This window comes from Rhincodon typus, chromosome 33 (assembly GCF_021869965.1).
Source record: "Rhincodon typus isolate 14 chromosome 33, sRhiTyp1.1, whole genome shotgun sequence".
Taxonomy (NCBI): domain Eukaryota; kingdom Metazoa; phylum Chordata; class Chondrichthyes; order Orectolobiformes; family Rhincodontidae; genus Rhincodon; species Rhincodon typus.
In genome coordinates, this window is record NC_063364.1 from 17,115,362 (window position 1) to 17,130,003 (window position 14,642).

The window sequence follows — 14,642 nt, forward strand, 5'->3', positions numbered from 1 at the left end:
TTCCATTATCATCCATATGTTTATCCAATGACCATTTAAATGCCCTTAAAGTGGGCGGGTCTACTATTTTTGCAGGCAGGGCATTCCACGCCCTTACTACTCTCTGAGTAAAGAACCTCCCTCTGACATCTGTCCTATATCTATCACCCCTCAATTTAAAGCTATGTCCCCTCGTGCTAGCCATCACCATCCGAGGAAAAAGGCTCCCAGTGTCCACCCTATCTAATCCTCTGATCATCTTGTATGTCTCTATCACCTCTTAACCTTCTCTCTAACGAAAACAGCCTCAAGACCCTCAGCCTTTCCTCATAAGACCTTCCCTCCATACCAGGCAATATCCTGGTAAATCTCCTCTGCACCCTTTCCAATGCTTCCACATCCTTCCTATAATGCGGTGACCAGAACTGTACGCAATACTCCAAGTGCGGCCGCGCCAGAGTTTTGTACAGCTGCAACATGACCTCATGGCTCTGAAACTCAATCCCTCTACCAATAAAACCTAACATACTGTACGCCTTCTTAACAACGCTATCAACCTGGGTGGCAACTTTCAGTGATCTATGCACATGGACACCGAGATCTTTTTGCTCATCCACACTACCAAGAATCTTACCATTAGCCCAGTACTCTGTATTCCTGTTACTCCTTCCAAAGTGAATCACCTCACACTTTTCCGCATTAAACTCCATTTGCCACCTCTCAGCCCAGCTCTGCAGCTTATCTATGTCCCTCTGTAACCTGCAACATCCTTCCGCACTATCCACAACTCCACCGACTTTGGTGTCATCCGCAAATTTACTAACCCAAATGTTTAAATGTTTAATGTTTAAATTTTGATGAATTCTTCAACAAATGTAAGAATCTGGGAGAGGGAATGTGTGATTGTGATGCAACCCATTAGAATTATGTTTAAAATCAACATTTTAAGACATTTTTCCTAAAGAAAACAACTTTAACCCTTGCTTCAGCCATTAATAAAAATTGATAATAAATATTCTGAAATGCCCTATGAAATATAAATGCATCATGGTTCACAAAATGTTGAAACAAAACCAAAATATTGTCACCATAGAAATCTTTCTCACAATGGAAATTATATTTGCTCTTAAATATCTCTTTTTAAAAAAAACGCAATTATATGCTGAAAATATACCCAACTTGACAGGTTTTCTTGGAACTGACTTTCTCCTTCATTTTTGAGTGTTGAAGTCTCTCTCATCTAGCATTAAGTTGATTCAGTTGCAGTATTGCTAACCATTTGAGAATTATAGCACATTTAACCTTGTACAGAGTACAGTTTAAATACACTTATATAGGTTTACAATTCCTGTGAATGGCGTATTGTTGAACCACTCTGCATAAATATTTAACATAAGGAAATTACTACATTATTGTTTGTGAAAGTTTTTAAGATACATTACTATTACTATTCATTTAGCAAACATAGAGGAAGTCTTTAGATTGGGTCCTTATTTCAAAACATAAGTTTGTGCAAATTGCAAAGATGTGTGGTTCTGCAAAAAGACGTAATCTTTACAACCTCAAAGCAGCCGATGAAGTATGTCAAATTGCACATAGTAAATTCTAATAAACAGCAATTGTGATAATGCCCCACTGTTGACAGAAGGGTACTGGGAAGATCTCTTTATTTGAAATATAATATGGTGGCTCAGTGGTTAGCACTGCTGCCGCACAGTGCCAGGAACCTGGGTTCAATCTCAGCCTTGGGTGACTGTCTGTGTGGAGTTTGCACGTTTTCCCTGTGTCTGTGTGGAGTTTCCTCCCATAGTCCGAAGATGTACAAGTGAGGTGGATTGGCCATGCTAAATTGCCCATAGTGTTTAGCAATTTGTAAGTTAGGTGGATTAGCCATGGGAAATGCAGGGTTATAGGGATAGGGTAGGGGGATGAGTCTGGGTGGGATTTTCCTTGGAGAATTGGTGTGGTTGTGTTGGGCTGAATGGCCTGTTTCCACACTTTAGGGATTCTGTGAATGTCCTGGATCTTTTGTATTTACCTGAGAGAGGAGATGGACCTCAAGCTCAACATCTCAGCTGGAAGACAGGGTGGTATTCCTTCAGTATAACACAGGCTCATCAGTCATGAATATGTGCTTAATCCTTTGGAGTAGGCCAGAAGCCCACAGTCTTTGTTTGGCTGGAACAAGTGGGCAACAGTGTTCCTGAATGAGCCAACTTTTGACACATGTGGGATTGTTCTGAAGTTTCAGGAACTCAAATCTATTTATTATAATAGTGATGGTTACTTAAGGTATTTGCATTACAGAGGAAGCTTATTGAATTTCACTATCATCACTTATCAAGAGAAATTTACTCAGCTGTAATTTACTTTTCTTTTATAATGATCTCCACCATTTTCATGGTTTTCTTGATAATCGTTTGAATCTTCATTGAAGCATTGTCCCACTTGCTGTCTCTGGTATCTTGCCAAAGGGCTATTGTTTGTGTCTGACTCTCAATAGTCGGGGCCAACTCACTGTTCAGCAATGGAATTCTGTCATGACCAAACTCAATACACTCTTGCATGAACATTTTAGTGTTGCTGGATGACAATTATTCTTCTGTTGTACTGCCAGCATTCTTCTGTAGTCTGGGCTTTTGGCGATTTGCAGTGGATCTCAGCTGCGAGTGCTTCTTTGATGAAACTGCTGTTTGCTCTGTTCATTCTGACAGCCCTCAAGTTCTTGAATGCTAAGTTTATTCTGCAGACCCATCAGATCTACCCTGTGAAATATACTGGGTGCACTGGAGTCTATTCTGGTCTGACCCTTTTAAGAAATACCAAATAGACCTCTTTCATAATTCTACTCTCCTTCTCAGTTTTCTGAGGGCTGTGTATAGTTTCTAATCTGAAATTGGAAGAACAGGAACAGTCTTAAGGGTAAGCAGAAAGAGAGAGAGGTAAAAACTGCTGCCATTGGTCATGCTGAATGTGCAGAGTGATAGGGAGTGGGAAGGGAAGAAAAAAGGTGAGCCACACAAAGTATCTGTAGGACCCATCCTACAATCTTACAAGTGGCCACTATCATAATTCAAACCCTGCCTATGATGTCCAGGATGTCCTCCTCAAGTGGGCATAGGATATGGATGTCATGTCACCCTCCTCCTGTGCCCAGCTAATTCTTTGTATTATGTGCCAATTTGTCTTCTAAGATGGAAGGGAATGTGTTGTTGGTATCCTAATGAGATGGTAGACGTATCATGGTCAACAGTGGGAATAGCAGCAGAGCCCTGGGGAAGTGATGATTGCAATCAAGTAGGAGCAGCAGAGTTGATTTTATCCAGTTATTTATAGAATTCCGATAGTGCAGAAAAAGGCCATTTGTCCCATTGAATCCCTCTGAAGCGCTAACTCTTGCCTTGCCACTTGTCAGGCCCTCTTTGGTAACTCACAATGTAGTAACAATCCCCTCTGCCATGGTATCAGGCCTACCATTCAATTTCAGACAAGTGTGCAGTGTCTGTGGCAGATTCTATTCAGCTATCAGTTACTGTCCCTCTAAGAGGTACAAGGTTGCTTTTTTATAGTCCTGATTAAGTGAGTTGCCAGTGAACAAACTCAGTAAAACTGACGTATTACATGCATCATGTTACTGAGACACAATTTCTCCACTTAACAGCACGTACCTACCTATTCAGGCTGTGGATCCAGTATTCGATCAACACCTAGAATTGAGCATGTTACATTTTCTACTCCATTATGTTTATTTTGTATTATATTGATCTTGCAACAGATTTCAGAACTTGTAAAGAGAATTGAGGAATCTATCAGAGAGCAGGAAAGAAAGATCAAGTTTAGTCGGGGACAGAACAGTGAACAGCCCCACCTGCTGGATATTGGGTGAGTGCACAACTCATGCTTCAGTATGGAATAATTTGTATGAAAACCCAGCAATAATTTCAAGCACTTGGCCGTATGGTAACAAGGAAACATCTTGAGTCCCCTTTCAACACACCCTCTCCCATGAAAATCCCTAAGAATCTTGCACCCTTTCAGGATTTGGTCTGTCCTTGCCCCCTCTCACTTTCCTTAGAGCTATAAGTTCTTACATCAGTGGATCTTGCTATACAGTCTACCTGTTTCACTTGTGCAAATTTGGGAGACTATTCAGAAATGAGAATCATTTTCTGAGTTTAGAACAAAATGTCTACAGAGTTTCTTTATTAGAGATTAATTTAGTACTGAAAGATACCATTGTAATAATGTAATATTTGCACTCTCATGAGTGAACAGACTTTATTAGATGTAATTCTTTAAAAGGCATGGAAAGAGAGCATATCCAGCTGGATCCTTAAAGACTCAGGTTCCAGCTTCATGTGATCTGAAGTCACTATGATATCACTTGTTTTGCATATACTCAATAGCTGCTTTTACTGTAGCGATATAATTAACCTTTTACTTGACATCTCTCTCCTAGATTTTTATGATACCCTATTTAACGATTAATGCTTAACCATGAACATTAAATTTTTTATTCCCACTTTCCTCCCCACTCCCTGCCCCAAATAAGTCTCTTTGGCTTAAGGCAATAATTCCCAACAGTTCTCTAAGAGCATGGATAGGATGCATGGGCTGACTTCTTGTTTTCTGGGAGGGTGAGTGCAGGGTTAGTGTGGCATGGCAGATTATCTGCACACAAGAACATTTCTGGAACTCCAGTAGAAAGTAGAAGAGCATCATTGTAAGTGAGGAAATAAACTTGTGGACTGTGACCTATGAGAAGTTCCTGAACAGCATTATGGTCTGCAGGATGGACGGCTGCTTTCCCATGTATTTCTAGGCTTTTCATTTGTCAAAGGGTTGCCATTATACTGCAAGTGATCTCCATGCTTAGCAAGTGTTTGCTTCTCCCTTCTGTTCACTTAAAGGAAGATTTTTGTGTCTTCTCTCAAGAGTGTCTTTCTTAAACTTAAGATCATCATGTTTAATAGCAGGTGTAAGTTTTCCTTAACTAATAGTTCATGGTAATCTTGGAAATCTGAATGTTTCTATGAAAGAAAGACATTTCCTCCGTCCATATATCGCTTTCTTGTGTCAACTGTGTGAGAACATCGGCAGTCTCTGCAGGGAATTTCAGGAGTTCCACTGCAAGCTTTTCTTCTTCAGTCTACTAGGGTAGGTTGAGTTGTATGGCCACTCATAGCTGGGCTTTGAGGTCAGCAGCCTCTTTAAGATAATTTCATTTCTGCAATTCTTGTTGAACCTTGATTGTTCAAGGTCCTTTAGATTCTCAACTTCAAGTTCTGCCAAGGCATTTTGCATCTCTCAAAGATCTACTGTTTAGTTCCTAGTTGTGGAGTGAGTAAAATCTCAAGTAAGTGCATGGTATATTGATGCAATATGTTTGTACATTCCAGCTGCTAGCTATGCAGCTCAATGATTTCTGAATGTTGACTGTTGGTAAAATCAAATTTGGACTTAAGCATATCCTTTTCCCTGATAGATCTTTATTACTTGCTTGTAGATGGCAAACTTCCTTTTGATGTGCATTTCTAATGTCTGGTTTGTTTTCCTCTAAAAATGTCAAGTTAGTGTTGATGTTTTCTGGCATTCTTACAGAGCTGTGTTGCATGTAATTAGCTTCTACCCATGTAAGTGGGACATTCTCCACCCAGCTTGGTATCAATGTCCATGAATCTATTTTGGAGCTGTGAGACCTCTTTCTTGCATTGATTAAAGATCTTTCTCTAATTCTGTGGACCAGGACACCTCAGATGTGTGGGCACTTTGGTAACCATAGAATTATTGTAAGCTTCATTTGCTTCCATTAGTGATTGAACTGGTGTGAGGTTTTGTTTCTGCTTCTCTGAATTTGCTTGGCCTTCCACACAGGAAGGACTGTCTCAATCAAATGACAGTTGCAGTTGATGCATCTCCTTAGTAGGTTCTATGAAATAAATCGACAACTTTTCCTCTTTTTTTACCTTCTTCAAAAAAGGATGATTCTCAAAAAGACTCTGCAGGAACTCCAGGGATAGTGACACCCAAATCAAAAAGCAGCGGGAATGCTACATCCACTAAATGGACAACAATGAATAGTAGGCACCTTCTCTGTTATTGCATCCTAAAGAACAAATCAAGGTGCAGAATGTCTGGTGTCTGATCAACTTTATCTTCTGCAACCTTTTGTTTGGCCATTTGAAACTTCTCTTTTCAGAGAAATGAAGAGTCTATATTCCCATTTTGTCAACAAACAAAGTATCTGGAGTGTCTGTAGCAGAGGGAAATTCCATAACTATATTTCCTTATTGTCAATGATGTTCTTCTTCTTTCTAATGGATTTTCAGAAATTTTCTTGCCTGCTGATAATCTGCCATCCCATTGTAACCCTGCACTCACCCCACCCCCCCAGAAAACAAAAAATCAGCTCATGCATCCCATACATCCTCTAAGAGAACTGTTGGAAGTTGAATGAACTTCAGTGTCTCTGGTTTCTGCTAACCATAGATTGTTTAAAGCTGCATATGCAGCTTAATATAATAAAGAAGTGTAAGGCTTAGGAATGACATAAAGGGCTTTTATGATCTCTCTTTCATTGTTGCAAGATGTAGCATACACCTACCCTTTCACTCTGATCTTAATATTAAAATGAAATGGTAGATATTCTGAGAATTTCTGGCCTTACTATAGTGTGACCTCTGAAAGAATCAATACATCCTCCCCACATCCAATTTAGAATCAGTTTCCTTACCATTAACCAATATATCTGCATATCAGAATTCATCTATGCAAATCCAGCAATGATCCTGGCAATACTCCAAGAAGAGTTCATTCTGTCCCCTATGTCAGCGGACGGCTGTGGTCTGTGTTTAATTTTCTGTGCTGCTGCTGCATCTGTGTCATTATCTTTCTCTTGGCACTCACAAGTACTATAAAACCGGCTAGTTTGAGTTACCATTAGTGGGATGGCTTAATGACATTGACTGTGCCCTTTTGCTTCATACACTTGCTGTTAGTAGGTTTTCTGAGTGTTTGTTTATTTTCCCATCCCTGTGTGCCTCTGATTTAAGGTAGTGTTTATTCAGTGCGGCCAAATGACTTTTCCTTGATGCTTGCCACACACACTGATGTGGGCTTTCTCCTGCACTTTTCCAGCTTTTGCATTGGTTTCTCCTCTACAATTCAGTGCTTAGGTGGGCCTTGAAGTCCGTCATTCAGTGTTTCCTGTTGCCGCTGAGCTTCTGTTCAGGTATCTCCTCAGCTTCTGGAGTAGATCATTGGGCTGGCCTCATGATTTACCCATGACAATATACTGTAACTGGGCTAAACTTCAGGCAGTTGCCTCCGGTGTTGTGGGCCAGGTTGCCATTGCAACCTTGTGGTAAAGTGATGTCCACACTCTTATGAGTGGATATTAAAAGGCTTTATTAAACACAACTAGATACAAGGCATGGTAAGATAAACATCTTGTTGAAACCTTACACATTAGGTTCCCGTTACATGTGATCTTTTCAGAGCCCTTTTCACAGATGCTCACTAGCTTTTCGTGGAACAAAGGTATAATTAACCCCTTACCATACAGCTATTTTAATTTATTAGAGCTGTTAGGTTTTCTCAACAATCCAACAGCTTTGTGGGTGATTTTGGAGATATTGGCTTTTTATTTATATTTATAAACTACATTTGACTTCTCAAACTGCAATGACAAGATTTGAACTTGTCCTTTGGATTTTTAGTCCAAGAGCATAACATGCAGTTCTCTAGATGACTTCTTAAGTAAATTGGTGAGAATGATTAAGGTATGTCACAGTTCAAAATGGATATAACCTCAATAGATCCAATCTAAAGTGTCGCCTGAACCTTTTTCATTTCCCATTTTCTTCCAGTAGCCTGAAAATGTCAGAAGTTAACTTTGATAGGATGAGGAGCATAACTGAAGACATTAAGAATCAGGCTTTGTCCATTTGCTTCCGTTTGGAACAGAAACTAGCTAGAAAGGAGCAGGAATTGTTACATCAAATGGAACTGATCTCCCTCACCGTGAAAGATAAAACTGTAAGTATTACACTAAGAACAGAAAATGTAGATATTCAGCTTCAAGTTGTTTCATAGCTGAGCTGTATAATGTTACAATGCAATGTTAACATTATTTCCAGAGTTACTTTTGACATTTTTGTGGTGACAATGTTTGTTGACAGTAGTCAGGGAGAACATTGGATGTTAGAAGAACGGAGTATTGAGAGACGTAAAAACCAAGTTGTCAAGTTAGTAAGCACCACATTCCACTAGACCACTGGATGTGTGAGAGATTTATCAGAGTTAATTATAGGTGTTATACATAATCAACATTTATATATGCACATTCATTTTGTGACTTCCATTATGAAGAATAACACCAGAGCTTTTAAGTACATTATGTAAGCAATGACAATGCTACAGTGAATAATTATTAGTTTATGTGCAATTTAGGAAGATCATGAGATTATTTTATAATGGGCCAGAGATGATACATTTGAAATTTTCAGGTAGCTCTGTGTGTACATTAGATAGAAATACATAGAGTATGCAATACATTAAACAAATAATTCAGCCCCCAGATGGTCAGCTTGCTATTCCTTTTATCCTTATGAATTCATGCAGCTTGCCTCTAAATGCATCCGGTCTGTCTGTTTCAGTTATTCCCTGTGGTAGCTGAAAATATACTCAATATGTATATAGTCTGTCTGCTTCATCAGTGATGTAACAAAATACATCACAGCAGACTCAATTACAGAAATAGATAGATGGTTCTGTGTTCAACCTCATGCTAAGCCTTATTTTGTAAATAGTTAAAAGAATGTTGAATTAAAGGTAAACCTACTTACAGTCTATTGTCCAATGTTCTCTATGACCCTGACCAAGAACACAACCACTGCAATGATAAAAGAAGCTATGAGCACAGATTCTAGCCAATCTCTGAATAAAGTTTGTCCTGTCTTACATGGAACATAGCACAGGAATAGGCCCCTCAGCCCACCATGTCTTCCTTATTGGATTTACTAGTCATTATTTTATATCTATAATGCATTAACTTGGATTACGCCACAATTAGTAATTTAGTTTGTTAATTTGTAAGTAATTAAGTTCCTTAATTAACAGTGTCTACCATTGTATCTTTTGTAATTGAATGAAGCTAAAGGCTAATGTGCGTAGGTCAGTGCTACATGTTGCTGTCATTGTACAATACTGAAACCTTCAAAAAGCAGGTGTATTCTCATGACTGACTGTCAGCTTGCTTGCTGTAATGGATACGTGACTTTGTGTCCATGTTAGGAAAACAGTGAAAAATCCATAGAGGAGAGGCTTAACCAACTATCCATGAAACTTGACAAAATAGAGGCAATACAAAAAATGAACTCGGAGATTTACAGCATAAAAAATGTTGAGAAGAAACTAAGTCTGATCATAATAAGCATAGAAGAGAAAATGTGGAAAGAAATAGACAACATTGAAGCTGCGACTAACGCTGGTGAGATAACATCAGTGTTTGCATGGTTCCATCATTTACACATGATTTAACTTCACATTTGTTTCAAAATTGTAAGTTCTCTTCCTCTGTGTCCAGTCTTATGTTATGAAATGGTCAGGTTACATTTCTGTAGGTACCAACAGCCCTTCTAAAACTTTGCTCATCATGTGAACCTATTTGAAAGGTTATAGAAAAACTGTTTGACCATGTGTAGCATCACAGCTGAAATCAGCCTTGCCTTCAAATATCTACATACTGATGCCTCCCAGGAGGGACACTCCTGAATAATACTGAGGAGTGAGAAATATCAGTAATTTTTTTTCACTCCCTAGCCAAAAAATGCAAAAGCCATTTAAAGGAAATCAACTGCGATCTGAGGAGATCATTCCAATTCAGCTCAACCTAAGGGATCAAATTTGGGATCACTATGTCTGAATACTTCAACAGGATAAGGCATACCTTTATCCTCTGGGCCATTGAATAGATTGTTCAGACTAAATCTGTGTCTGTCTTGTGACAAGAACATTAATTCCGATCACAATTATTGAATCAGATTACTGCTAATATTGTTTATTAGCATCAACTTACACAAATTCAAATTGAAAACAGAAATACTCAGTAGGCTTGGCAGCATTTATGGAAAGAGAAACAGAGTTGGTATTTTAGGGCAAAAACCTTTATCATGAAACATTAACTCTGTTTCTCTCTCCTCAAATGCTGCCAGACCTAGTCCTGAGTTTTTCAAGTATCATCTGTTTGCATTTCACACAGAATTTTACTGCTGTTTAATCAAATGTATATGTTAGAAAATTTTCAAATATTGTTTGTATCCACAGCACTGGATGTGGTGTTTTACACTTCTAATGGTTTGTCTTTCATTATTAAGGGTTTTCAGCTATTTATGATAGTATTGGATCCTTAAAACACATACTTGAAGCAAAAATGAAGCAGGATAAAGACAAGTTGCAGAAACAGATTCATCAGATTAAGCAAACCATGGATTCCATTCCTCTGGAGCAGAGTTCATAACATAATCACTGTCCATAGTATACATCATTCTAGACATTGCCCAATGATAGTCGGAAACCATTACCTTTTTAGATGATTAAAGCTATTTGATGCAGCCTGAGAAGAGGTATTAGTAAATGCTGATATCTAATATGTAAAGTTAACCAAGTATGTCAGCAAAGTAGCTTCATCTGAGCATTGTATATCAAACACAATGTGCACCTTTACCCCAATAAAGTAACTTGTGTGTATGTGTCTATAAAATTTCTGGTGCATAAGATGTTTTAATGGGATGAGATGGATTGAGAATTTAAAAACAGACCAAAAGTAGCATGGTTACACGGTGAACAGGGTTATTTGTGCCTTTCTTGTATATGCCATTATATGGGTTTACGATATTTATGACATAATTCCAGAAGCCGTTTAGAAGTTCCAAAAGCTACATAAATTTTGAAAATTGTGCCTTATGTAATTCTAGTCTCAGTTAGCAACTTTCGACAACACTGGGGCTAGAAATACATTTGTCTTACATTTGGGTGTGAGGAGTTCTGATTCGCAACCTGTCAGAAATGATTTGGACAGCATGCAAAATTTGCGTACTCCCTCTTTTCTTGAATGTAATGTAACCATGAGTGGCCCCAGCACTGCCTTAGACTCCATTGTACTTTTCAATCTTCTCTAAGCAGCAGTAGAGTGGGGGAAGGTGGACTGAATAGCTTTTTGAAGAAATCATATTTTCAGTTTTTAAAGCAACAGTACTATTAAAGACAAATTACAGCAATGTACCACAGACTGCTGGATTTTTGAGTTACTAACCAGTGGATTTTCTGTGTGCCTTAAGTTAATAATTAACTTGTAAGTATTTCCGTAACTGTGGTGACTTCTTTCAAAACAGTTCTTGAGGCTTGGCTTTAGATTTATGAATGGGTTTATGCATATCACTCATGGACTTTTGTTTATTTTAGATTGCTTTGTGACCCAGTGAGGTAAATAATAGAGCTTCAATGTTTGTTAAAGACTTCTGGAACTTGGCTTGTAAGCTTTAGGGAAAGATTCTTAACACTCCCTTAGAGATGGAGACTTTGGATTTTTGTTTTTACTTAGGGTGGGGCAGTCTTGTGAAGCCCTTGAAATGGGATGGCTGTATCAACCCATGATGCTGAGAAGAGAAGGACATACAGTGAACTAGATTGCCTGAGAATGAGGATTTGTGTTAGTCCCAGACCAGAAGTGTTGGGATAAAACTATTAAGAGGTTACTTAAAGCTGAGGAAATTGAAACTGAGGTGTATGATTGCTCCAGGAAGAATCTATTTGAGTTCCAGTCTAAAAGTTGAAGTCACAATGACTTAAACCTACCAAGGCATTAAATATAGGAGTTGTGGTGTGAGTATTGTATGAATGGTATTCTGGGTACAATTGAGAATCCATTTTATTTCAATTTATGAAGGAGTTTTTGAGATTAATGAAATTATATTTTACTGTGTTTAAAAATCTTTGAATTTGAATTACATGTAGATAGTTTATTCTATTTTATCTTAGTTTCTATTGTTAATAAACTTTTGTTTAATTAAAACGAAGACTGCAACAAAGTGTGCCTATGTTTCAGCAAGAGATACAATGTTAAAATCAAAACAAACCAAAATTTGATCTATCAAGCCAGTTTACTGTATGGGATCTGACTTATTCAGTAAGAACATTGGTTAAGATCATAACATTGACTAGGCTATAAGGGAGTGTGACACCAAAGTTGATTTATATTTAAATGTCATGGATTTAAGGATTGTGATCAAGAGCTCTAAGTATCCCTTCCCAATGGAGGTATTTCTGCCATTTTATCTTCACCACTTCAACTCCCCAATCCCCCACCCACACTCTTCCCTCACCACCACCTTCATAATCCATCTGTAGTAATTCTGGTTTGCATGGAAGTTTTCTGCATTTAGTTCTTCATCACAATATATTTTATTGTTTTGAAGGGAAGATCGCAGGCTCCATCCCAAGCTAGATCAACCTTCTATTTGTACTTTCATCCAGCAAAGATGGTATAACATTCACAAACGGAAAATTGTACTCAATGACATCTTAAATTTTCTGGGATAGTTGAAGATTGCTTTATAATGTTTGCTTTTACCAGTCTAAGTAGGATAGAACATTTTTTAAAAATTGCACCATCACCTCAGTTTGAAAACAAATTGGCATTTTTAAATTTAAGGTAGAATTTTTAAAAAGTGAGAGAAAAGGGAATCAGACGAAGAAGTCATCAGAAATTATGTAGGTGCAGGTAATATTCCTAGGATTTTGCAATATGCAGATTTACAATATGCTAATTAGCCAAGGATCTAAAATAATAAAACATAGCCCACAATGTTGTGCCGACCTATTATCCTACTAAGATCAATCTACCCTGCATACCCTACATTTTACTATCCTAAATAGATAATTAGAAATATGATTAAGCTAACATAAGGGCACAAAGAACCAAATAAAGTAAGCCACAGCTGGTGGATAAAGTTCTTTGTGCTGTTTCATTATTAGAAACTGGCCAGATTTTATTTTAGATTAGTTCCTGACCATTTGATGTGTAGAAATTGACTCTCTTGATTTAATTATTGTACTTGTTTTTAGGAGCTAAACATTACCAGATAAAACATTTGTCAATGATCACACATAAATCCTTGAAGTTCTGCAGAACAGGTATATAAGATGATTAAAAAGACAAAATAATTTCCTTTATTATCTGAAGTATAGACGATAATTGTGGGATGGTTATGCTACAGTTGTACAAAACATGTTAGGCAACATTAGACTTCTGTACACTCCTAGTCATTGCATTACAGGACCAATGTGATCATGCTAGAAAGAGTACAAAGGAGATTTACAAGAATGTTGTCAAGAAAGGAGAATTTTAGTCATGAGCAAACATCAGATCAACTTTTTTGTGACAAAAAGAAAGCTGAAGAGTATAATGATTGTAACGAGGTCAGCCAGGTGGACCTCATAGAATACGACTTCCTTAATTCGGTTGGTTAGTCTGGTCAGGGAGCCCTGGCTGACAGATAGATAAGGGAGTGTCAGACATCCTGTTCACTATGAGAGCTTACTCTGACGGAGCTGGATCAGTGTCAAGGACTCTCCACGTGTAAATAAAGGGTGACTTGGTGATGGGATACTGGCCTTTGTGGAATTATTTCAAAGGGAGCTTTAATTAAAGTATGTAAAATTATAAGAGGACTAGATAAAATGGATGGGGCAAATATCCCTAAGTGAATATGTTAATAACCACAGGGAATAGATTTAAATTAATCAGGAGTAGCGGAAAGTTAAGGAGAACGTTTTTTTACCAGAATGTGGCCGAGGGTATGAGACTCACGGGACAAATGTGTGGTAGAGCAAGAGACTATTATCACTTTAAAAAATACCCGGATTATGCACTTGACTGTCATAACCTATGAACTGCAAAGTGAAATAAAACTGAATAACTCACAGACAGGATGAATTGAAATGTCTCCTTTGGGGATGTAAATTTTCAATGTTTCTAAGTGACATTCTAGATTTCAGCTCACAGTCTATGTTTTGGTAGTTTATTTAATGATGGCAAGTCCTTCATAAGTCACTGGATAATATATAGGAATGGGAATCTTGGTCTGTTTTGATCTTCTTACCCCAGAAACACTAATGCCCACTTGAAGCACCCCATAACTCTTCTAGCTGAAGTCAGCTGAATGGCCACTCAAGATGGGTGGGAAACGTGTCAGACATGTACGCAAATTACATCTGGGACCCTAAAACACTGATTGATTGCAAAGGACTGAGCGTTGGAACGCACTTAAAGGTTTAAAGAAAGCCTTTTACATTTTGAACAGTGTATAAGATGTTTGTTTTATTTGTATGTAGAAATTAATGATACAACATGGTAAGAATTTCAGCTGCATTGAGCTCTTTTGGATTTGCCCACTTATCGGTATTCTTTGTCTGCTTTCCTCTCTTCTGCGCAGTCTTTATACATGTAAGAACATTGTGCATGAACATTTTATTCAGTGCAAAATACCTGCTTCAAATCTCTGCTGGATAAGAAACAGAAATTATATGTGTCACAAGGCAAACTTATCAGATCACTCTGTTCCTCAAGTACTGAACAGGTTCCCAGCAGCTGAAAAATACAC

The 14,642-nt window shown here is 37.9% G+C and overlaps 1 protein-coding gene across 1 annotated transcript in view; it reads left to right on the top strand.

Annotated features, from left to right (window-relative positions):
* The window catches only part of LOC109936048 (protein FAM81A-like), a 61,517-nt gene extending 49,600 nt beyond the window's left edge, over nucleotides 1-11,917 (top strand). Inside the window, exons 6-9 of the mRNA XM_048616034.1 lie at nucleotides 3,755-3,861; nucleotides 7,848-8,016; nucleotides 9,274-9,469; nucleotides 10,356-11,917. Of these exons, the coding sequence (XP_048471991.1) occupies nucleotides 3,755-3,861; nucleotides 7,848-8,016; nucleotides 9,274-9,469; nucleotides 10,356-10,498 (615 nt within the window). The 3' untranslated portion in view covers nucleotides 10,499-11,917. The remainder of the gene's footprint in view (nucleotides 1-3,754; nucleotides 3,862-7,847; nucleotides 8,017-9,273; nucleotides 9,470-10,355) is intronic.
* Nucleotides 11,918-14,642: the final 2,725 nt, after the last annotated feature.